Consider the following 23,712-nt stretch of genomic DNA (forward strand, 5'->3'; position numbering starts at 1 on the left):
TCTGGTACATGTACCATATCACACTTTCACACATGTAACTGCTTTTTGTCTTATTTGTTTTCTACCATTCACACGTCATCACCAAACTGTCGTTAAACTCTGTGATGTGATTTGCTGGTGTTGATCACTTGTCTTTTGGTCCTGTGTGTACCTCATTCCCGAAGGAGGCTAGTTATATTACCATAAGTAATGGAATCACTTATTGTTTCTGAAAACTGGTGACAAATTACCATATGAAGAGCAGCACTTTAGTATCAAAATATGTGAATTCCATATGGCATTTTTGTGCCCTTGAATGGCACTGTGGGGAGGGATACCACTCAAAAAGTTTGAGTCAACTCAACCCTTTTACGACAGGCCCTTTTATGGCTTTTCCACAAGGCCGTTATTTCCCAATGGGTCCTGTTCACACTTTACCTATAAACAGAAAAATGACAATGTGTCTGCTGTGTTTGTTTTCTGCTCAAAATAAATGAGAATATAGCACAAACTCAGACATAACAAAAGGTGAGACTGTTTTAAATTAAAGGTTGATATTTTAAAAGGATAAAAAAAGAAACAAAAAGTTCCATGGTAACCTGAGGTATACCATCAAACGTCAGAAACCGTGATGCTGAGTAATTACTCCACAGGCTCAGAAACATTGGAGCTCATTAAACTCATGTAGAAATATTGGTATGAGGTTGATTGCCAGGACAGAGCAAGAGAAAAGGTGCCAAGGGAGAAGGACAAAAGAGAACAAGATGATGAGAGACTGTTGCTCTTGTCATCTCTCTGTTTCTTCTGGCCCCACAGAGGGGATCAATCACTTCCTTTGTCTTGATTTATCTTGATTTATCTCTTCACCTCTGCTGATGATTAATTGAGATTTGCTCTGTCTCTTTCCAGCTCTGTCCTTATGCAATCTTTAAAGGAATAGTTCACCCAAAAATGAACATTTTGTTATCATTTACTCAGCCCAGCAGCTATTTTCCAGACAACGGAAGTGGATAGTGATTTGAAATGCCAAGCTCCAAAAAAACATAAACAATAAACATAAAAGTGTTAGAAAAACAGTCCGATATGACTTGTGTGCTGTATCCCAAGTCTTCTGTAGCAATACGATAGATTTGTGTGAGGAACAGACTGAAATGTAATAATCTTTTCTTTTTTTTTGCATTTTGGCCATTGCTTTCAAATACCATTCATGCTTGTGTTCAATTAAACAAAATGGCAACTTTTGATTCGTCATTCCAGGTTTTGACGTCACCTTTGGTTTTGCATGTCACATAATGATCGTAACATTTGTAAAAATTATGTTTGAGAGCAGAGGAAAAGATTATCAGTGAATAATGGCTTAATTAGACAGCTTATGTCTCACGATGATGGTGTAGTTACAACCTCTATTAGCAGGAACTAACTGGGCCATGCTGACCATCCAAACCATGACAACTTGATCATTATACCCCAGATTACTACACACAAAACCATTTATGGTTCTCATTCTTGGTGTTGGGAGGTCAGTTTTGTTGGAGGAAAACTGCACAAAGACAAAGTTTCAGAGAACTTGCCAAAGGTGCATTAGTTTGATCTTTTAGTTGTAAATAAATGGGTTTTATGCCTCATTTATTGTATTTCATTCATATTGCCCTCTCTTCCCACTACACTTCTCTCTCTCATTTCCATTTATTTTATTTGACAGTCATATTATTGCTTTTACAACCCCTTAATGTTCCTAACACATATTTTCTGTCACTCTCTCCACCCATTTTATACCTCTAGCAATCTTCTCCTTTACTTATCTCTATTTATTTTCTTTTTCTCTTTCTCTCCCTCAGAAGGAGTTTGACAGGCTCTAGCTTCCTCTGTCACTCATTTTCAGATTGGGTCAGGCCTGTCATTGTGAGTCCAACATGTCCCTTGTCTTTCTGACACACTTCTCTGTTTTATGCATCCCTGTCTCTCACATAAGGAAACATGCATATGGGTGGTTGACATGTCCTGTGGTGATTTGCTACACAAACTAATATGATTTAAAAGAGCATTTACAATTGTTTTATTTTTTGTATTATGCAGGCAGCTCAAATTAATTTTAAGTCCAAAAGACATTTCAAAAGACAGTCTATATACACGCATCCATCATTCACTTTTAAAATAACGTATCAAACAAAACAAAAAATTTGGTATGATTTGGTATAATTTAGAAATTAATTCATGCATTCATTCACAAAATTGCTTCTCCTTAGTTTATATACACATTTAACCACATTTTGTAGTTATGTCGTTTGTCATTTACCTTCTTGACAAAGTCACTCTTTTAAAAGAGATTTTATTTCAACGAGTTTTTTGTCCTGGTTAAATAAAGGTTACTGAACTACTGAATCTTTAATTAATGATGGTCAACAATTAGAGGGTCCGGATGTTGCACTGAACTTGACGGAGAGTCCTAAAGACAGTATTAAAATACTCTGCCTGGAAGCTTGACTGTTTCAGCGACTCTCTGTGGGGCACTTCAAAACAAATCCACAAGCTCACAGCTATTATGATCTGTGTGCTTTGTTGAAGATGCAAATTGGGTGTAATTGTGTTTGGCACTTTGTCAAATTTGATAGTGTTGCTCTCTGTATTTTTTACACAGTGTTTTATTGTTTTTTTTATAATTGGATGACTAAACTCCTCATGCAGCTAAGCTGTTTTAGGGCTATTTTCCTACTGTTTTGAATAGTTTTTTTTTTCTTCTGGGGATAAGGGCATGGTAGACAAAGGAATCATGTTTCAGCACCCCCAGGAATGGCTTTTGTATTACATTTCTGCTGGGACATTAACACCAGCTGTCCTCCAATGCTGAGTCAATAGCCCTTGTGGCAGTCATGCAATTATGTGTTGTTCAGTGGTTCAATTGCTTCCTATCTCACTGAAGAACAATAATACAAACCAGCATATTGTGTTTTGGATGCTGGTCACCAGCATGGGATGCTGGTATGATGTTTTCCCCACCAAACTGGTTCAAAATTCAGCATCAACGGTATGTTGCTTCACCAGCACAACCAGCACCAAACCAGCATAAACCAGCTTGGAAATGTATGCTGGTCTTTTTAGATGAAAACGGTTCATAGATCACCGAAAATGAAAATTCTGTTATAATTTACCCTGATGGAGAATTCCAGCCTGTATGACTTTCTTTCTCATGTAGAAGACTAAAGATCTCAGTCCATGTTTTCAATACAGTGGTAGTTGAAAGTGCTTCACTTTAAAGCTTAAAGGACCAAAGCATAGTATCATAAAATAGTAATTACGTCATCATATTCTAAATTCTTCTGAAGGTGTACAATTAGGCTTTGATGAGAAACAACCCATATTTCAGTGCAAATCTTGACGTCCTTGAGTGTTCGTAGCACAGGAGAAAAGCTTGTTCATGTGTGTTCACATGAAAACTTGTGTTGTTTAGTACTTAAAAACAACACAAGTTCAAGTGTAGTGTCTTTTCCTATCATTTCCTTTTTCACTATTCCTATCAATAAGTATCAAAAGACCAAAAAGTTATACATTGCATAGAATAATAGCTTACACTATGTGGCCAAAAGCATGTGGCCACCCAAGTGTGTTATTGATCATTTGATTTAAAAACAGTTGGCAATAAGTAGTTGATTCTCTCTAACAGCTTCCACTGTATCATGACTCTTTCATGACTCCATTTCTGTATGTACCTTGCTTTGTGCACAGGAACATATCCTATTCTACAGAAAATACTTGTCTAAGGAGATTGCTTGGCGGTATGATTGATTTTATACACTTCTAAATAATACTGTAGGTGTACCTGAAACAGCCAAACCTGTTAATTAGAAGGGGGCATCCCTTTGGGACATAGAAGCTAACTGCCACAACAACACTAACAAGTCACACATTGAGTTAAAAGACATAATCCAGATCAAAAGTGGTGGGTACAGCATATGAGCCACACAACAGCTGGGTGTTGTGTGAGTTTAGAAAGCGGAGGCACGTGGGTACAAAAATGAAGGGGAGTGGATACAGTGACACCCGGAACGGACAGGTGCGGTGACCTTGGTGTGTGCACGTGTTAAGTCTACTGTGTATTGGGGTTGTACAGAGATGGTTCAATCTCTAAAAAACGAATTTGTGCCCAAGACAAAAAATGACCAAAAAGGCAATTGCCAGTGGGGTACATGGTGGCTATGGCCACCCCTGGCCACCCCGTAGCTCTGCCACTGGGTTAACTGATGTTGGATGTTTAAGTGAAACTAATGTCTCATTTTATTCTCTCAAACTCCTACTTCTGTTCTCTTTCTCATGCATGTACTCCTCCTCTCTCTTCACAGTGTCTCTCTGGGGATGATGCTGTTGCCGTTGGTGCCACTCTCCCTGTCACCATGACAATGCCGCTCAGCCCTCTCTCCAGTGACGAGGAGCAGCGAAGGATGCTGGGAAACAGTCAACACCTATATCCAGGGGCAGAAGAGGAAGAGGGAGAGGAAGAGGAGATGGACGTTGATGGCATAGACGAGGAAGGGGAGGAGGAGAATGGAGAGCTGGAGTTAGAAGAGGAAGAGGAGGTGGATGATGAAGAGGACATCAGGCGAGGACCCAGGCATTTGAGAGGAGGCAGGGAAGAGGGGCACAGGCAAAAAGGCATAATGGCTGGACGACTCCCAGGAGACAGACAGATAAGAACCGGCAACCCAGTCCACACGGCAAACCCTTATTCGTCCAACCCTGGACCTACCCACCAACCATCAACTAATCAGCAGCAACAACAGCATCAGCAGCAACAGCAGCAGCGGAAGCTAAGAGAGCAGAGCTCTAGCAACGCACCTGACGACACACATATAGCTATGATGGTGTTTCGCATTGGCATTCCAGATATCAAACAGACGGTTAGTTACACACACTCACACAAACCCACACCTGTACCCCATTTACCCACTCATACACTATGCAGCAGCCGTCTTTTACTAACTATGCCTGGTTGAGCCCACTGCATACATAATAACCAGGCAGTCACAGCATGGCCAAACACTGTTAGAAAAATCAATGGGCGAATAATGTGGGTGATACAAGGAATCATCATGAGCAAAACATGAAAACCCACAACTCACATGATGCTCATTTATGGGATATGAATTCTATTTTAAAGTGTATGAATCTGAATATGGCCAAAGTCTTTCTAGCAAGTCAGTCCACTGTCGGCCATCTTTGGAACGCTGATAGGAGGCTATTTCCAATTATGACAATGCAGCTCCTATCTACTTGAATGGGGGAATACCGAAATCTCAAAAACTGCTTGCCAAGCTTACGTTTAAATGACATATTTCAAGTCAGCATTAAAATCTGACAACACTGGTATCACAAGTTGTGCTTCTTTACCTCATTTTACACTAAATTGTATAGCTAATGCGTATATTCTCAAGTTGATATCTGTATCTAAAAAGTGATTGGCTCTTATACCTGTAAAGCGGGACTTCCTTTCTACATCCGTTGACCATTGGCCGCTAGAGCTCCTTGGCTGGGCATTCCAATTTCTCCAATTCATTTTTATAGAAGTGGCCCATCTCTCATAAATAAATAGTCTCTGATATGGGGAAGGAATTAATTCAAAAGAAAACAGAAAAGCTGTTCACAAGTGTTCAGTGCCAGAGAGACCATCTGAAACACTCAGCATGTGTTCTACTAAGGAAAACCACAAATCAGAACCTTCAAATGAGTCATTCTCCAAGCCAAAACGCAGTAACTGTGCCAACACTGAATGGAGAAAAAGTTTTTGGATTGCCCAGCCAAATTAGTATTATAAAACAGTGTCTCTGTTTTCTCAGAATCAGAGCATAGTTGAGCCAAATCATCTGTTAGAAGACAGGCCATACAGTAGTGTAAGAGATAAAGAGATACATTTAGACTCCCAAACATTTATTTTGCAAATAGAATAGAATAGAATAGAATAGAATAGAATAGAAGAACAGGGAGCCACAGATGGCATGGTAGCCATAGAACCCACACTGAATATTGAGTCAGTCTGGGATTACAAGAAGATTTAGAAGCATTTGAGATAGCCGATAAAAGATAAAAGAACTGTGGCAAATTCTCCCAGAAGCTTGGAACATCCTATCTGCCAACAACCAAGCAAAACTGTATCCAGGAGTACCTAGGGTAATTGGTGCTGTTGTGAATGCAAAGGTGGTCACACCAACTATTGATTTAGCTTTTTTATTTATGTTTACTTGACTTTGTATGATTTATATTTGTAATTATGCCATTATTTTTGAAGACATCCTCACTATGCAACATTTTTCCCAAGTGCCTAAAAATGTTGCACAGTACTGCATATATATATATATACAACAGTTAGTTCTGGTCCTCGAATCTGATGATGTTCCATGAGTACTGATGGTCTTACACCATCATCACTCAGACGCTTGTGTGTATCAATCTGCTTCTGTTCATGCCATTCTAAACTAAAGTTTAAGAGCAGTGCAGATGGGTTAAGAGCTACTGTATATGTGTTTCTTCACATGTAATCTTTTGACATTACATATGTAGCCAGCAGGTGGTGGCAAAAGATACATTTTGTGTGTAACATGAGTCATTTAGATGATGTGAAGTCAGCATCAGTCAGTGTTTACATACAACAGCACTACGTGATCACTTGTATTACTGCTACACTACTAAAGCTAGGAAATAGCTTTAAATGGCTTTAAACTAACAACTTCAGCATTATGGCTCATCACAGCTGAGAGACACAACAGACTGATTAATTAGACAAACTCAAGGCACTTACCTCTTACCAGACTTCACACATTGGAGAGGACATACTGTTTAAAATGGCAGAGAAGATTGCGGTTTCTATGGTGAATGTCTCTTGCGCACTGGCTACCGTAAAATAGGGATAAATACCCCCTATTGGATGGCTATTTTTCCACTGAGAAATCTGATCTTCAGAAAGCTGACAGCATTTCTGCTTGGGAGTAGCAGCAGGTTGATAGCACATGCTCCATTTCTCTCTCTCTCTCTCTCTCTCTCTCTCTCACACACACACACACACACACATACACACACACACACACACACACACACACAACCTTGTTTATCCAATAACTTGGCAGAAACAGCAAAAGCCATGATACTATTTCTGAAGTGACATGTTTGAATTACTAACGAAGGCTTTGACGCTGTATATATATATATACTGTATATATATATATATATATATATATATATATATATATATATATATATATATATATATATATGTGTCTCGAAACTTATTGACAAATTCCCTTTTGAAATGGTTTGCTGTGAACAGTATGCCAATGATTTGCTTAGGTTCAATAATATGGTAGTAAACAATACATTGTATTCTAAAACCGCTTTTGTATTGTCTTATTAATTATTAACTCTTCTGCCACAAGAATGTAATGCATTTTAATTTTCTGAATATTTTGTATTTATATATTTAAAAACAAAATTACGTAAACAATCGCACTTCCCCCGGACCATAATAAGGAAGATTCCTGAGAATTGCAAGTTTGTGGTACCACCTGTTTACTCCAGAGGGCAGTAAGTGAAATTTCAGCTCTATGAGCAACGCACAGTTTATACAGTGAAGAAAACACTTCAGTAGGCAGAACAACACAAACATGCTTTACGTTCTTGCGTTCAAAACACTCGAAGGAGCGCACATGCGATCTAAGGGATCTCAAGATGTATTTATAGATTAAGTATTAAACTATATTTAACTTGAAATAGTGACCTAAACATTTTATGTTTATGATGCAACACACCCGAGACACTACGCAAGTATGTCTGAAGCTGGATTGAGATTGCAAAATTTGGAAATTACCCATAAATATTTAATCACAAATAAAATCAAAGAAATTTCCTTCAAACTTATTTATAAGTAATAAGTTATTATTTACTTACTCACTAATTATTTTCTGGTAGAGAGATTTAATTGTGATATCGATACATTCTGTACATTTTGTGGTCTGCAGGAGGAAACATTTTTTCATTTATTTTGGAGTATATATATATATATATATATATATATATATATATATATATACAGCGATTAGCAATTAGCCACAACATAAAACCCCCTGCCTAATATTGTGTTGGTCAGATGATATTCTTCTCACCATAATTGTACAGAGTGGTTATCTGAATTACCGTAGACTTACAGAAATACTCAAAAAATTTTGTCAGAAAAGCCTTGTTGATGAGAGAGGACAACAGAGAAAGGCCAGACTGGTTCGAACTGACAAAATATTTTTTTATTTTATTTATTTAGTGTGCAAAACTTGGCAAAATATAAGATTTAATTAACTAAATAAATAGTTAATTGATAATTTTGGAGCATCTTCTATTTTCTCTAGCATCTATGATACAGGCTTTATTTTCTGGAGCTTGCACTTTCAGACCAAAAAGGCAAACTCCTCCACAGGTTCTCACCAAGTACCTGCTCTTACATCACCTACAGGGTCCAGTGATTCTGTACTTGAACTTAATCAGATTGAACATTAAGACATGATTTAACAGTAATATTAAAATTAGATTAGAAATGGTCACTTTAATTAGCCAGAATCCATTGAAGACAGGGAGATTACACTGAAATACAGTTACACTGAAATACATTGCAGAACATACATCTCTTTATATGGTATAGTTTTCTGGTATTCTGATTGCTCAGGAATCCATATTTAAATATAAGCTGACACTTGATCTGCTGAAATTCCCCTCCAGTCTTTGCTTGTACAGTTTGTGTGTGCGTGCGTGCGTGTGTGTGTGTGTGTGTAAATAGATGTAATCCAAACGTCACCTCCATGAAGATTTGCAAAGCTTGGCAGTGCTTTTTTTCCCAGATAAAGCAAAAATGAAAACCAAGAAAGAAAGAAAGAGAGAGAAAAAAGAAGAAAAAAATGGATAAGCAAGTACAGGCATTTTAGTCAAACAACCACGCATTCCTTTATACACCGCACCAGCAGCTGAGAATAAAGCTGTGAAATAATTCAGTAAAGAAGCCTGTAACTTTTAAATAGAAAGAAAAAATAGAATGAAAAAATGTATAACAAAAGAATGAGATTCACGAGAACTCAAAAATTTTAGACAAAACAGCAAGAGAGAAAAAAAGATCAGGATTGGAAGTGGTCCAGTAAAAAGCCAGTGATGGTGTTCAAGTGAAGCTCTTTTTTACAAGTCTAGAAATTAAGAGCTTTAGTGGTTTGAGGAATGAAATCACCACTGCTGTAATCCATTTATTGTGCACCACAAACTGAAGCAGGCACTTTTAATTAATGTCACTGTGGACATGCTTGCTGAGAGGAACACAAACGATGGTGCTGCTCCCTCTCAGTCCAGAATTGACATGGCAGCATCTAGTCTCTGTCTTCATTCCATATAATGACATTTTCAAGGGTTTCTTCACTTTCCCATAATGCTCTATGGCCTGCTTTATAGCTGGGCAGTGTTGAGAGCTTATTGTTTCATTAATAATTTGATTATTTTCAATTAATAATTTAAATAAAATGGTAGGAAAACTGAGACCCAGAGTGTTCGACTGCATGTGTGTCTGTGAAGATTCAGGCTGTGTCTGAAACCAAAGATGCCTTGCTGACCAGTCAATCAATGATTTACTATAACAGCCAGAATATATAATTTATATATTATTATATATGAAATAAATTATATGATTAATTTAACAAAAAATAACACGTTAAAAACATTTACGCAATTAATCGCATGCCCATGGACCATAATAAGGAAGATTCCTGAGAATTGCAAGTTTGTGGTACCACCTGTTTACTTCAGAGGGCAGTAAGTGAAATTTCAGCTCTATGAGCAACGCACAGTTTATACAGTGAAGAAAACACTTCAGTAGGCAGAACAACACAAACTTGCTTTACGTTCTTGCGTTCAAAACACTCAAAGGAGCGCACATGCGATCTAAGGGATCTCAAGATGTATTTATAGATTAATTATTAAACTATATTTAACTTGAAACAGTGACCTAAACATTTATGTTTATGACGCTAACACACCCGATATGTCTGACGTAGGTGTAAATTGACGGGCTCTTAATATATATATATATATATATATATATATATATATATATATATATATATATATATATATATATAATTTTTAATATTTAAAGATAACTATGTGTAATTATATATTGATATATAATAACAATAACTCAATATATAATGATTATACATATTTATATTATATATTGGTATAAATATGTATAATCATTATATATTGAATTATTGTAATATGAGGGCTTTCTCAGCAAATATTTGTATATATGATTAATCGCGATTAATTAATCGGGACACCATGTAATTAATTTGATTAAAAAATATAATTGATTGACAGCCCTAATATATATATATATATATATATATATATATATATATATATATATATGTAGACGTGAGGAGACAGGGACAGTCAGAACGGGAAGACCTTGTACTGGTACGCTCATCCCTCGAAGGCAATCCAGAGAAAAGGTCTGTGTCGAGAAAGGATTGTTGCGTGAAAGTACGCATCCTCAGATCGATGGCCGCAAACTAATCCTGATGTCATACTGATGCAGGATGTGCTTCTGCATCAGCATCTTGTAGGGAAGCCTGTGTAAAGCTTTGTTGAAAGTAAGCAGATCTAGGATCTAGGCCCTGTGGTGGAGAGGATGCCACTGAACCTGGGCGATCGTCTGGCGAACTCGTGTAGCCGAGACAGATCGTCCTGATGAGCCATCGTGATGGGCTGGGAAGCGCTAGCCAGGCTTCCCGACTCTGCGCTAACTGAACCAAGGGGATGATTGGTTTAACTAGGCACGGGGAGGGTGGTTTACGGCAAGGCAGAAGGTTGGCTGGGTCCGGGCGAGCGTCCCAAAGGACCGCCGTACTTACCTGCTTGCCGGCTTTCTTTCGCCGAAGGACAAGGGAAGGCGAGTGGCTTGCATCCCGCTTGTCGACCAGAAAGACTTTCAGCACCTGGTAATCGCAGCTCAAGAGATTCATCCACTTCCGATAGCAGCAGCCCACTCTCTGTTGCTGCAACCGAAATCTCATCCTCATCACGAGCACCGAACGAGACATTAAATCCCCCCGGAGGTGGACTACCTGCACTGCACGTAAACTGTACTAGAGTAGAAAAAGCATGTTGGAGGGTGGGAGGACAGTGGGGATTGACCCGGCGGAAGCGCTCCCATCTCTACATACAAATCACCAGCTTTCTGACAGCAGTTAGTGAGACTGGGGAAATTCACTTCCAGCACCTGTACAATCAGCACTTGTGCCCTTCAGGAATGTGAGCTCTCCCCACTACTCTTCTCCTTCTACACCAAAGACTGCATTGCCAAGGACCCCTCTGTCAAGCTCTGAACTTTGCAGACGACACCACTGTCATCCTGGCTGTCTGTTGCTGTCAAAACAATCTTGAGCTGAACATGCTCAAAAAGGTGAAGATGATTGTGGACTTTAGGAGGAACACCCCAACACTGACCCCCTCACCATTCTAAACAGCACTGTGGCAGCAGTGGAGCTGAAGTGGGAGACCCACGTTGACTCCATTGTGAAAAAGGTTCAGCAGTTGAGGAAGTTCAACCTGCCACAGGCGCTGCTAATATAATTCTACTCAGCAGTCATTGAGTCTGTCCTCTGCACTTCAATAACTGTCTGGTATGGTTCAGCTATGAAATCAGACATCAGAGGACAAAAAGGACAGTTCGGACTGCTGAGAGGATTATTGGTTGCCCCCTGCCCTCCCTTCAAGAACTATAAACTTCCAGAGTGAGGAAAAAGGCTGGAAAAAAACATTCTGGACCCCACTCACATTGCCCACTACTTTTTGAACTGATGCCTTCTGCCGAAGCTTCAAAGCTCATCATATATATATATATATATATATATATATATATATACAGTGAGGAAAATAAGTATTTGAACACCCTGCTATTTTGCAAGTTCTCCCACTTCGAAATCATGGAGGGGTCTGAAATTGTCATCGTAGGTGCATGTCCACTGTGAGAGACATAATCTAAAAAAAAAATCCAGAAATCACAATGTATGATTTTTTAACTATTTATTTGTATGATACAGCTGCAAATAAGTATTTGAACACCTGAGAAGATCAATGTTAATATTTGGTACAGTAGCCTTTGTTTGCAATTACAGAGGTCAAACGTTTGCACACACTGCAGGAGGGATTTTGGCCCACTCCTCCACACAGATCTTCTCTAGATCAGTCAGGTTTCTGGGCTGTCGCTGAGAAACACGGAGTTTGAGCTCCCTCCAAAGATTCTCTATTGGGTTTAGGTCTGGAGACTGGCTAGGCCACGCCAGAACCTTGATATGCTTCTTACAGAGCCACTCCTTGGTTATCCTGGCTGTGTGTTTCGGGTCATTGTCATGTTAGAAGACCCAGCCTCGACCCATCTTCAATGCTCTAACTGAGGGAAGGAGGTTGTTCCCCAAAATCTCGCAATACATGGCCCCGGTCATCCTCTCCTTAATACAGTGCAGTCGCCCTGTCCCATGTGCAGAAAAACACCCACAAAGCATGATGCTACCACCCACATGCTTCACAGTAGGGATGGTGTTCTTGGGAAGGTACTCATCATTCTTCTTCCTCCAAACACGGTTAGTGGAATTATGACCAAAAAGTTATATTTTGGTCTCATCTGACCACATGACTTTCTCCCATGACTCCTCTGGATCATCCAAATGGTCATTGGCAAACTTAAGACGGGCCTTGACATGTGCTGGTTTAAGCAGGGGAACCTTCCGTGCCATGCATGATTTCAAACCATGACGTCTTAGTGTATTACCAACAGTAACCTTGGAAACGGTGGTCCCAGCTCTTTTCAGGTCATTGACCAGCTCCTCCCGTGTAGTTCTGGGCTGATTTCTCACCTTTCTTAGGATCATTGAGACCCCACAAGGTGAGATCTTGCATGGAGCCCCAGTCCGAGGGAGATTGACAGTCATGTTTAGCTTCTTCCATTTTCTAATGATTGCTCCAACAGTGGACCTTTTTTCACCAAGCTGCTTGGCAATTTCCCCGTAGCCCTTTCCAGCCTTGTGGAGGTGTACAATTTTGTCTCTAGTGTCTTTGGACAGCTCTTTGGTCTTGGCCATGTTAGTAGTTGGATTCTTACTGATTGTATGGGGTGGACAGGTGTCTTTATGCAGCTAACGACCTCAAACAGGTGCATCTAATTTAGGATAATAAATGGAGTGGAGGTGGACATTTTAAAGGCAGACTAACAGGTCTTTGAGGGTCAGAATTCTAGCTGATATACAGGTGTTCAAATACTTATTTGCAGCTGTATCATACAAATAAATAGTTAAAAAAATCATACATTGTGATTTCTGGATTTTTTTTTTTAGATTATGTCTCTCACAGTGGACATGCACCTACGATGACAATTTCAGACCCCTCCATGATTTCCAAGTGGGAGAACTTGCAAAATAGCAGGGTGTTCAAATACTTATTTTCCTCACTGTATATATATATATATATATACACACACACACAACAATTAGCTGTGTGATGATGACTAAATGCAGCCAGTGCCAGCCAAATATCACTTCAGTCTATTATGATGGACTTCCGAGGATGAACCGATGCCAACTCCAACCATAAGACATGGGATACTTCATATGCCATTGTCTGAACCTTGGATTTAGGATGGACCACACCGAACTGCGATGCATCTCACTGATCTCTACCTGCATCACCTCAGTCTTTTGATAGACTACGCTCTTGAAATGGAATACATAGACTATCAATTGCCAACAAAAGCCTTCACCAGCCAATTAACAAGGACAATTGCATCTATGTGAACTTCTGCAGTTAATCCAGAATGGACTTCAAAAACATTGGTCATTAAACTTACAGTTCATACAAAATCTATGTTTAAACACTGTCCCTTAACACTTACTTAATTTAATAATTTTAAACCATGACTTGCACTATACATAAGTAATATTTACATTATATTCATGATGTTAGTCAGAGCGGAACTGGCCCCCACAGTGAGTCTGGTTTCTCCCAAGGTAATTTTTCTCCCATTAATCAACATCATATGGAGTTTTGTGTTCCTTGCAACAGTCACCTTCGGCTCATATATACTTATGTGTACTTTTTCATATATTTTTATTTATTTACTTGTTCATTGAATGGTTGTATATAAGCAATATCACACTCGTAATTATGCTATATTGGCAAAATCAGCACTGCTGTTTTTACCTACGGCACAGTGCTGATGTAGTGCCATATTGCACTCTTGCTCATGTGATATTGCTTAAACGTATATATATATATATATGTTGTCATATTGTGTATTCTATATATACTTTATTTTCTATAAAATATTTTGTTATTTTTATTATTATCTATATCTTGTTGCTGTTTTGTATTGTTGTGCACTGGAAGCTCCTGTCACCAAGATAAATTCCTTGAATGTGTAAGTATACTTGGCAATAAAGCTGATTAGGATTTATTGCTGTTAATTTGTTGCAAAGAAATACCTTTTGTATTTACAAAAGGAAATAACCCCCCACCATTGGCTTTTAATAATAATAATAATAATAATAATAATAATAGGAATATATAGGTACATAAATGTATATAAAATACTTTTTTAAGGTTTTAATAATAAATACATTATAATAAACCACAGTGTTTAGACAAGCCTGCAAGAAAAATGGACACTGTTTTTGGGGAATCTTTCTTCTTATGGCTGTCTACAGTAATATCTTATGAATGAGAATGAATGTAAACAGTGGAGGACGAGAAGCATCTGTTATAAATGAGCTATAGCGCTTATGGCCAAGTATTTGAACATGTAATATGTTCTGATTAGGGGTGGTGCTAGTTTCAGTGGACATTATTGGAATATATTACACTTAATATAAAAAATTGGAATACATCTATGAGGTGTCATATATAGTAAACTAGAAAATCTCACTAACTTTTGTCTCAGTCTTAGATATGCTCGTAGATCAGAAATTGCATGCTTTTAACACAAATACTTTAAAACGCGATAAAAAACGTCACTTTGGGCTTTCCATAGTTTGATACACAATGAGTATGCTGTATACAGTTTTCATTGATTTGTTGGGTACTTGTTAACTTACAAAAAAGCAGGTTGTAAACAGGCTAAACAGGTACTAGAGATGAAAAATAATAGCTAGATCTGCTAAAGTTGGCTAGGTTTATTGCATCGTGTCTCAATAAAGAGTTTTGCTAAAAACGCAAACAACCTGCTCGTGACGTTAAAGTTAGCAAATTACTCGAGTATCTGTATATTTGTGGTATTACTCCTTGTTTTCAGGGTTATATATCTAAATATTTGGTACTTGCTGCATCTGGATGGACCAACTCAACACAGTTTCCAAGAAACAGCCGCAATTGCGTGTCGCAAACTCTCTTGTACGTGCACACAAAGGCTACACGAGAGCTGGAAAGACAGCGTGGGACTGAAGTAAGTTTGTATTAGCTGTTATCAATACCGTAGAAAGACAGGAATCGTTAATTTATATATTACCCTAACTTTAAAATGTAATGTTAAATATAATAAATAAATATATTTTCATATCAGCTTGATGCCTAAGCACTGGTACTTCTGACGTTCTTACAAAAAGATGATCAAAACATACGGGGCTTTACGGAAAACTTTCGTGGCTTAAAACCTGGCCGCCCATGGTTCTGATAGACCACCTTGCTTTAAAATATATCGAGAGGACATGCCACACAGGGTCACGTCTTCATAAATGGTAAAATTACTTCCTTGAAGTGACCTTCGCATGTACCCTTTGCTAACGGCCTTGTGGAAGGGCCCTTCATGGAGGGCTTGAGTTGCACACTTTAGTTTCAAACACCCCCTTCGTGTGGTGTCTCCTTCCCTCAGTGCCCTTCAAGGGTGCAAAAACGCAGTTTGGAAATCGGCGTTTGTGTGTGTGCGAGCATGTGCGTTTCTTTGATGGGGACGTTTGTGTATGTTTTAGTGTTAGAGGAAGACAGAGACATAAAGTTTTTATTTCTTTTTTCCAGATATCCAAAGCTGCCTATTTAGTCTAACAAGCTGCTAGCAAATTGTAATTAGTGTAAGATTGGTAGATAGCTGAAACAGTGTGGAAATGGAACACCTGGAGGTGATCTGAACTGAATCTACACACTCTGCCAAATACATTCCTCATGATTGTGTAGCCCATCTGCAAAAACACACACACACACACACACACACACACACACACACACACACACACACACACACACACACACACACACACACATAACCCACAATGACATTCTTCTATCCTTTTCAAATTCTCTTTCATCTCATTCTCTCCTGTCTTCATGATTTCTGTCTTGCCTCAAACCATGTTCTTTTATGATTCTCTCTCTCTATTTCCCTCTCTCTGTTTCTCTTATTCGGAGTAATATTTCTGTGTAATACCAGCACATTAGGCTTGCTCTACATAATCAGCTAATTCACCCTCAATAAACTGTAATTGCTCGTTAATTGTGCTTTAATGAGTTCGGAGAGAGAAAGGAGGTGCACAAACACAACCAAGTGAATATAGGGAGAAGTGCTTCCAGGGCCATGGGAACACCCACTCACCATGAAATACGCTAAAGACTTAAACTGTTATACTTGCCTTTATGATGCAATGGCACATGCATATGCCAATTTTACTGATACAACTGTGGTGGTAGTGTGAGGCGCTATTAGTCTCTGAGGGGCAACAGGGCAGTAGCTGAATGATCTTGCATCCCTACATCTTGCACTCATAAGCCATATCCTTTCTGCAGGCTTATGCACCAGTGATTAGTAGAGAAGTAGAGACAGAGTTAGAGAGAGTGAGAGGAATGGATAGAGGAAGGGAGGATGGCGGAGAACAGCATCACTAGACAAAAATCAGGGCAAAGAGAAGTATGTTGCGTCAGAAACATAGGGAGTAGATGGACCACCCTGTTGAAAATTAGGTGTTTTGGGAACTTTTTAGCTGGTCAGACTGAGATCAGTTTGTCGACCCACTAAACAAGCTGAGCACCAGCTTCGCCAGGTTGGGACAGGAGACCATCTTAAACCTGCTAAAAATATATAGGGGAAATCACAATGCTTAATATGGTGTTTATGGGAATGGAAGTCCCGCCAGAGCTCCTTTCAAATACCTTTCAATTGAGCCATTGCAACACTCAATTTGATGGCTAGATGAATAGAATTCCTTCAATTAAAAGAGCCAGTTGTCTCTCTTTTTTCCCCCTAGAACACACATGCACATCACCTTATCTGGCCTGAAAATTATTTATTTTCTTAGCATGATTTGAGCTAAATAATTAAGTATTATGATACTGTTGTCAGATTTTTTTGCTGATTTGAAATATGCTATTGAAAAGAAACATTGAAAGACCGTTTTGGAGATTGTGGTCTTTCCCATTCAATTGGGTATTGCCAATCTGATCAGTGAACTGCATTACATTTACATTTATGCATTTGGCAGACGCTTTTATCCAAAGCGACTTACAGTGCACTTATTACAGGGACAATCCCCCCCGGAGCAACCTGGAGTTAAGTGCCTTGCTCAAGGACACAATGGTAGTGGCTGTGGGGATCGAACCGGCAACCTTCTGTTACTAGTTCTGTGCTTTAGCCCACTACGCTGCCACCTCCAGACTTTATACTTGCCTTAAAGGGATAGTTTGACAGTTCTGTCAATATCTATGCACCCTCCTGTTATTCCAAGTCTGTATGACTTACTTTTTTTTCTGTGGAACACAAAGGCAGATGTGAAGCATTTTAGCCTCAGTCACCATTCACTTTCATTGTATGGAAAAAAGATACAATTTTTGAATGTGACTAAGGCTATCATTTGACCCAGGATTTCCTTTTTGTGTTCCAAGGATGACAAAAAGTCATAGGAGAAAGAAGTTACATGAGGGAGTGTAAATAAAAAATGTTTTTTGGTGGTGAACTATGCCTTTAAAAGGGATTTTGTTTGAGCAGATTGAACACTAGAAGGGAGCGGTCATGAATATGGCAATAAAGGAGAAGGATAGAGGAGGAGGACATAGTCAAAGTTATTTCCCTATAGATCTCATTAAAGGCTCCTAATCCCCCTGCTCTTGCTCTGCAGAAATGGGCCTGAGGGAGCAGATTGAGAGAGATGGAGAGGCATATAGGTTATAGGGAATAGAATGTCCCATTCATACATGACTGGGGGAAATACAACTAAAAGATGACACCATTTAACACTTTCATATGTATGATTGTTTTAGATTACAATGTCAATTTGTTTTCTTCATCATTAACAATAGGTACATTTATTTTAAATACTGTATATTGCATATTCTGTGCTGTCTCTAAACGATTGGCTCACTCACATGAACAGTATATCCAGAGGTATTCACACTGAGAGCAATTTGCAGCAACAAAGGGACCTGCAGTCATTAATTTTCAGTAAAAGCTGGAGATTTCTGATGACAGCAGAGTTCAACTTTATGCAAATGACCTGCAAAGTGATGTGGCAACTGTCAATGTCTGCACGGCAGGCGCAGACAGTGATTGCTGTCTGATACATTTGGATACTAAAGTCAAAAAGAATGGCTACTTGCAACCAACATCACTGAGACTCATTACTTGGTCCGAAATAGAGTATCACATACTGTACACTGGAATAAGAACAGTTTGAATGTATTCAGAGTAAGAGAAAATATATTGGTCTGTCATGCGCAGCAATCATTTTTGTAGCAGCAAAATTGAGTGGTGGTGGCGTAGTGGGCTAAAGCACTGAACTGTTAAGCAGAAGGTTGTCGGTTCGATCCCCACAGCACCACCATTGTGTCCTTGAGCAAGACACTTAACTCCTGTCCCTGAAATAATACATTGTAAGTCGCTTTGGATAAAAGCGTCTGCCAAATGTAAATATAAAATTACAGCCCCCCCACCCCCAAACGGCACCCAGGATGTTCCACTTAATAGAGATACTTGTTAGATAATGTTAAAATGTCTTGGTAACAAGCCAGACCCACAAAGATTAGTTTAAAGTATCAATTTAAAAAGTAATATTTGACACGTGTGGACCATTCTCATAAAAACTCTCCACTGCAAAACAGTTTTAACTATTGAACCTGATCCCTGATCATTGAACTTTAATTGAATGTTCTACCTCTTTGCACCAAGCTGAATGAGGCTGGATGTGAGAGGGAAATTTCATGAAACAAAGTGATCGACTAAAAACGAGTACACTCCAAAAAATATTTTAGCCTATTTTCAAGATGTATCCATTTAAATTGAATAACAAATTTCCATCTAATTGAATTGCCTAATCTTTAACAAAATAAAATTTACAAATCTTACAAAATGCAAGTTTTATTAATTACATTTTCTTCAAGATTATTCAATTCAATTAGATGGAAATTTGTTCTTAAATCTTAAAAATAAAAAATCTTAAAAATAGGCAAATATTTTTTTTGAGTGTAGTATAAAGAACTGAGAGAAAAGAGAAGTGTAAAGATGATTAACCAGCCTAGACCAGCATGGACATTCATGTTGGTCATTTCAACAGGGGGATCTAGCGCTTGAGAAGGTTTTCTAATTTATTATTATTATTTTGTTTTTTTTAAATAATATACTTGAACTTTAGAAGATACAAGCACATTTCTGTAAATTTGTTAAAGAATCTGTTTCTGTTTAGAACCATCATCCATTTTTCATTAAATTGTTTCACAATTGTTTTAAACACCAGAGACCATGACTGTCTGAGAGTATTCTGCAGAAGCCTCAGATTCAATCTGAAAATAATAGCTCTTAGATTAACAGCTAAATTACTACAATTAGATATCATTATAATTAATAATTTTCCACATTTATCATCATTCAGACTAAATAATTGTAATCACATAGGTGCCAATGTACTCAAGTCTATATCTGTATTATGCACCTTTTTTTAAATTTGTTTTTATCATTTGCATGGTGTGAGTGTGTGTGTGTAGTACTAATGTTGTTTAAGCATTAGCCTGCTAGTACTACCTTAGCATGGATGTTCATACGGGAGTGCATGCAAGATGTTTCACCTCTATGTAATGAAATGTGAGTGACAGGTCATGCATGATCTGGACAAGACTCTAAATTGTCAGTGAACTCACCCACTTGACATCTGAACCATAGGCGCGGGAAGAGGGGTGCTGAAGATGCTGAAGCACCCCCTAGTGAGCAAGACTGGAAAACATTACCAAAGAAATGTCATTGTATTTATGCAGTTTTCGCTTTCAGTATATGATTTATGTTAATAAATATGCCGTCCCACTTCGGAGAGATTTGTCATGCTTATGGGCAGGGCTCTGCCGAACTGATCAGATCTGCAAATTGTGTTATTGTATCATTACTGTTGTTTAATAGTAGTGTAATATTGCAGATTATGAATAAAAAAAATTCAATCCTCAACATTTTTATTGAGAAGAATATTGTGCTTTACTCATACTTTAAAATTATAATAATTTAAGACCCCCCCCCAGTACAGGTTAGAGCTTTTGTGTTTTGTGTTCGTCGCCCTTCGGAAGGCGCTACAACCTCAGCTGAGCAAAAACGTAATCTTCTGGTGTTTGTATGTGTTTAACATAAATCTCTTGGATATTTAAAAATCTCATGAAGATATTTATTAGCAAAACCCCCGACTGTCTACAACTGAGGCCTTCAAGTAACAGGTAGGATATTTCTTAATGGCTTAACATTTTAGCATATGAGTTTATTTTAATAGCTGTTTTGTCTGAACAATTATGTGTTTTATGGTTATTTCTCATTCACACTGACACTACAACCGTTTTGAACGTGGCAGAATGTAACTAATGCATTGGTTTGCTTACTGAATGACTTAATTGCTGGTGAAAACATTCCATTGCGTTTTGAGTGAATGTGTGTGCGTATGTTTATGTGTGTGTGTGTGTGAGCGATGAGAGAAAGGTGCCTCTGGTTGTTCCTTGCAGGGTACTCAGGGGTGGGATTAGGGCATCTGCTGCCTCACAGGAACAAACTGAGGCCCCTTTGTGCAATGGGTTTACGGTGAAAGGGAGACACGTGGTTCTCTGATCCCCTCGTTGCGCGAGCAAGATATGTAAATCCTCCGCCAAAACTGCAGCACCCCCTTGCCAAAAATGAATTCCGGCGCCTTTGCTCTGAATCCCGTCCACTCCCCACACTCACCACAAGATCACACAGAAAAACGTACACCCTACCATAGTGCACCGATGGACTGCTGAAATGTTTCTATGGCAACCTGCAGCTTACTCCACTAATGAACTGGTTGCCATGGTGATGGGGATTGGCTGTGCGCAAAGTGAGAGACTGAATAACAGATGGAGGAAGACATTTCTCACACACACACACACACACACACACACACACACACACACACACACACACACACACACACACACACACACCCTCACAAAAAACATTCAGCATTTTTAAATTTTCAATAAAACATTGTTTTGTATGTTTTTTAAGGGATTTAAATGATGGGCACACTAGAACTGTCCTCATTCACCACATTTAGAGCATAATACCCTTGTAATTACCAGTTTGTAACCTAAAAAACTGAACCCCCCCCCACACACACACACACACACATATGTGCTAGAGGACAGAGAAGGAGAGATCAACCATTTCGGATTTAAATCATAAAGATATATTTGCAGTTACAACCACGGATCAATCATGCCAACTCCTCAAGGTCAGAGGAGGGAGTTTCATTCCAGCACTCTGTGCAGGGCTGTCCAACTGGGGTCAGTGCTCAAGCTTGTAGGCTGCAAGGATTCTTTTTTAGGCAATATCATAGCTCTTGTGCAGCCAGACATTTGACTAAAGGATGTAAGGTCTGGTCCTTATTGCAGCTTATCTTGTCAAGAACCGCCCACACTTATACAGTACATGAAGAGACTAAATACAGTTTCAAATATAACACTAATCTAGAAACCTTTGGCAAATCCAGTGATTAGACCCTTCACTAACCGTCTGATGCATTTAGACCCTTTTCACATTTTTGGCATTTGAAATGCGGAAATAAACATTTGCAGGGTAAACTTATATAGTAGTGAATGGGAGACCACAGCAAAACCTATTTTTGCTTATCCATTTGCAAAAGAAAAAATCCACTATTACATTTCCACAACTTTCCTAATGGAGAAAAAAATGTGAAAGCAGTTGATTACAGCATTGAGAGGAGAAAAGATGACTAATTTACTGTCACTCCCTCATCAGCTATATTAGAAACCCTATTACAGCTGTGATAACTAGTTCTTGTTAACTAATTCCAGGATAATATAACAAAGCATAATGCTATAAATTAACACAAAACAATAAAAAAAAAATATATATATAAAAGTTAGCTAGATTTACACAGAAACGCATCATCACATCTGTGAAAATGGTCTATTGCACACAAAACGGCCAGCCACTTTTCACAGCCTTCATTTGCCATATTTTGGAGAATGCATCAAGTGCATCCTTCACTGCTTTAAATCACCCATAATCCCTTGCACATGTCCCTCCAAACAAAACAAGTCCTTCTGCATGCTATTGTCCTGGTTTCTTCCTCCATATCTACAAAGAACTTGTAGAGGATTTGCACAATTTCCACATCTGTCATATTCAATGCCGTTTGCTCTCTCTTCAAAGTTTTTGAAGTTTTGAAAGTTTTGAGGAAGAAACATTTATGACGTAGCCGTGCGCACTTACTAGACCATCTCATTCTAGCGCTGAGTGCTGAGGAGGAGCCTAGCCTACAGTCTCAGAAGGACTGGTCTAGGAAAGACATTGGCTAACTAGGCTGCAGCCTTCCGACTGAGAAGCAGCCATTTCCCAAGTAAGTAAGTCTTAATCTGATTGGCTGGTTTGGTGGGCCTTTCGTAAATAAAAGCACACAGAACTTTTTTTAGGAGTCTGCCTGGAATCAGAGTCATCTTCTCAAGGTTCTGAGTTGATACAACTAACAGTTTTGAAAATGAAATTATCACTGGATTTGCCAAGTTAGTGAAATTTTTTTAAAGGTACTCAGTGTTTTATTTGAGGCATGTAGTAGTAATCAAAGATAATATCCACAAGCATATCTTTATATTCTGCTTTGTTTTCTTAGGAATGTACATTAAATAGTCTGTACTGAGGTTTTCTGTGCTTGACTTAGACTCTAAATTGTTTTTGCTATTTTCCCATGTGTTTTTTGTGCAGTCGCTCGCAGAGACTGCCGCAACCTTATTTAAATAAATTATTTCCCAACGCCTTTTATTATGGTATAATATACCCCAGATAACCCCACCCCTAAATGGCATGTAATGACAAAACCAAGTGTGAGTGGTCACTTTAGATGACAGTTAGAAGCTCTTCCTACTTAGGTGAGTGGTTCTTGGAAAGTTTAAGCTGCAACAGAGCCTTGACCTTTTACTCTTTTAGTGAGACTAGCTGTTCCTCAACAGTGCTCAATGTATCCTTGTAACATGTTACCTTGTAAACATGACTTTGTTTCAAGATGGACTGATAAAAAAAAATAATAAACTAAACTCTGTGTCCTTACTCATGGAAGTTGTGAAAAGAAAGCCACTCAGATATGAACAGGTGATTTTACCTATTGCCTGCCGTTTTTGAGTGCAAAATGCATCAGTTGGACAGTGACCGGTCAGGGGGTGTGCCTGAAACTATATCATACTGCTGCCCAAAAA

General features: G+C 38.6%; 1 protein-coding gene across 1 annotated transcript in view; it reads left to right on the forward strand.

Moving 5' to 3' along the window:
- The window catches only part of LOC127647922 (SH3 and multiple ankyrin repeat domains protein 1-like), a 111,456-nt gene that overhangs the window by 29,019 nt on the left and 58,725 nt on the right, over window positions 1–23,712 (forward strand). Inside the window, 1 exon segment of the mRNA XM_052132448.1 lies at window positions 4,317–4,871. Coding sequence (XP_051988408.1) covers window positions 4,368–4,871 — 504 coding nt within the window. The 5' untranslated portion in view covers window positions 4,317–4,367.

The sequence above is a fragment of the Xyrauchen texanus genome, chromosome 8 (genome assembly GCF_025860055.1).
Source record: "Xyrauchen texanus isolate HMW12.3.18 chromosome 8, RBS_HiC_50CHRs, whole genome shotgun sequence".
Taxonomy (NCBI): domain Eukaryota; kingdom Metazoa; phylum Chordata; class Actinopteri; order Cypriniformes; family Catostomidae; genus Xyrauchen; species Xyrauchen texanus.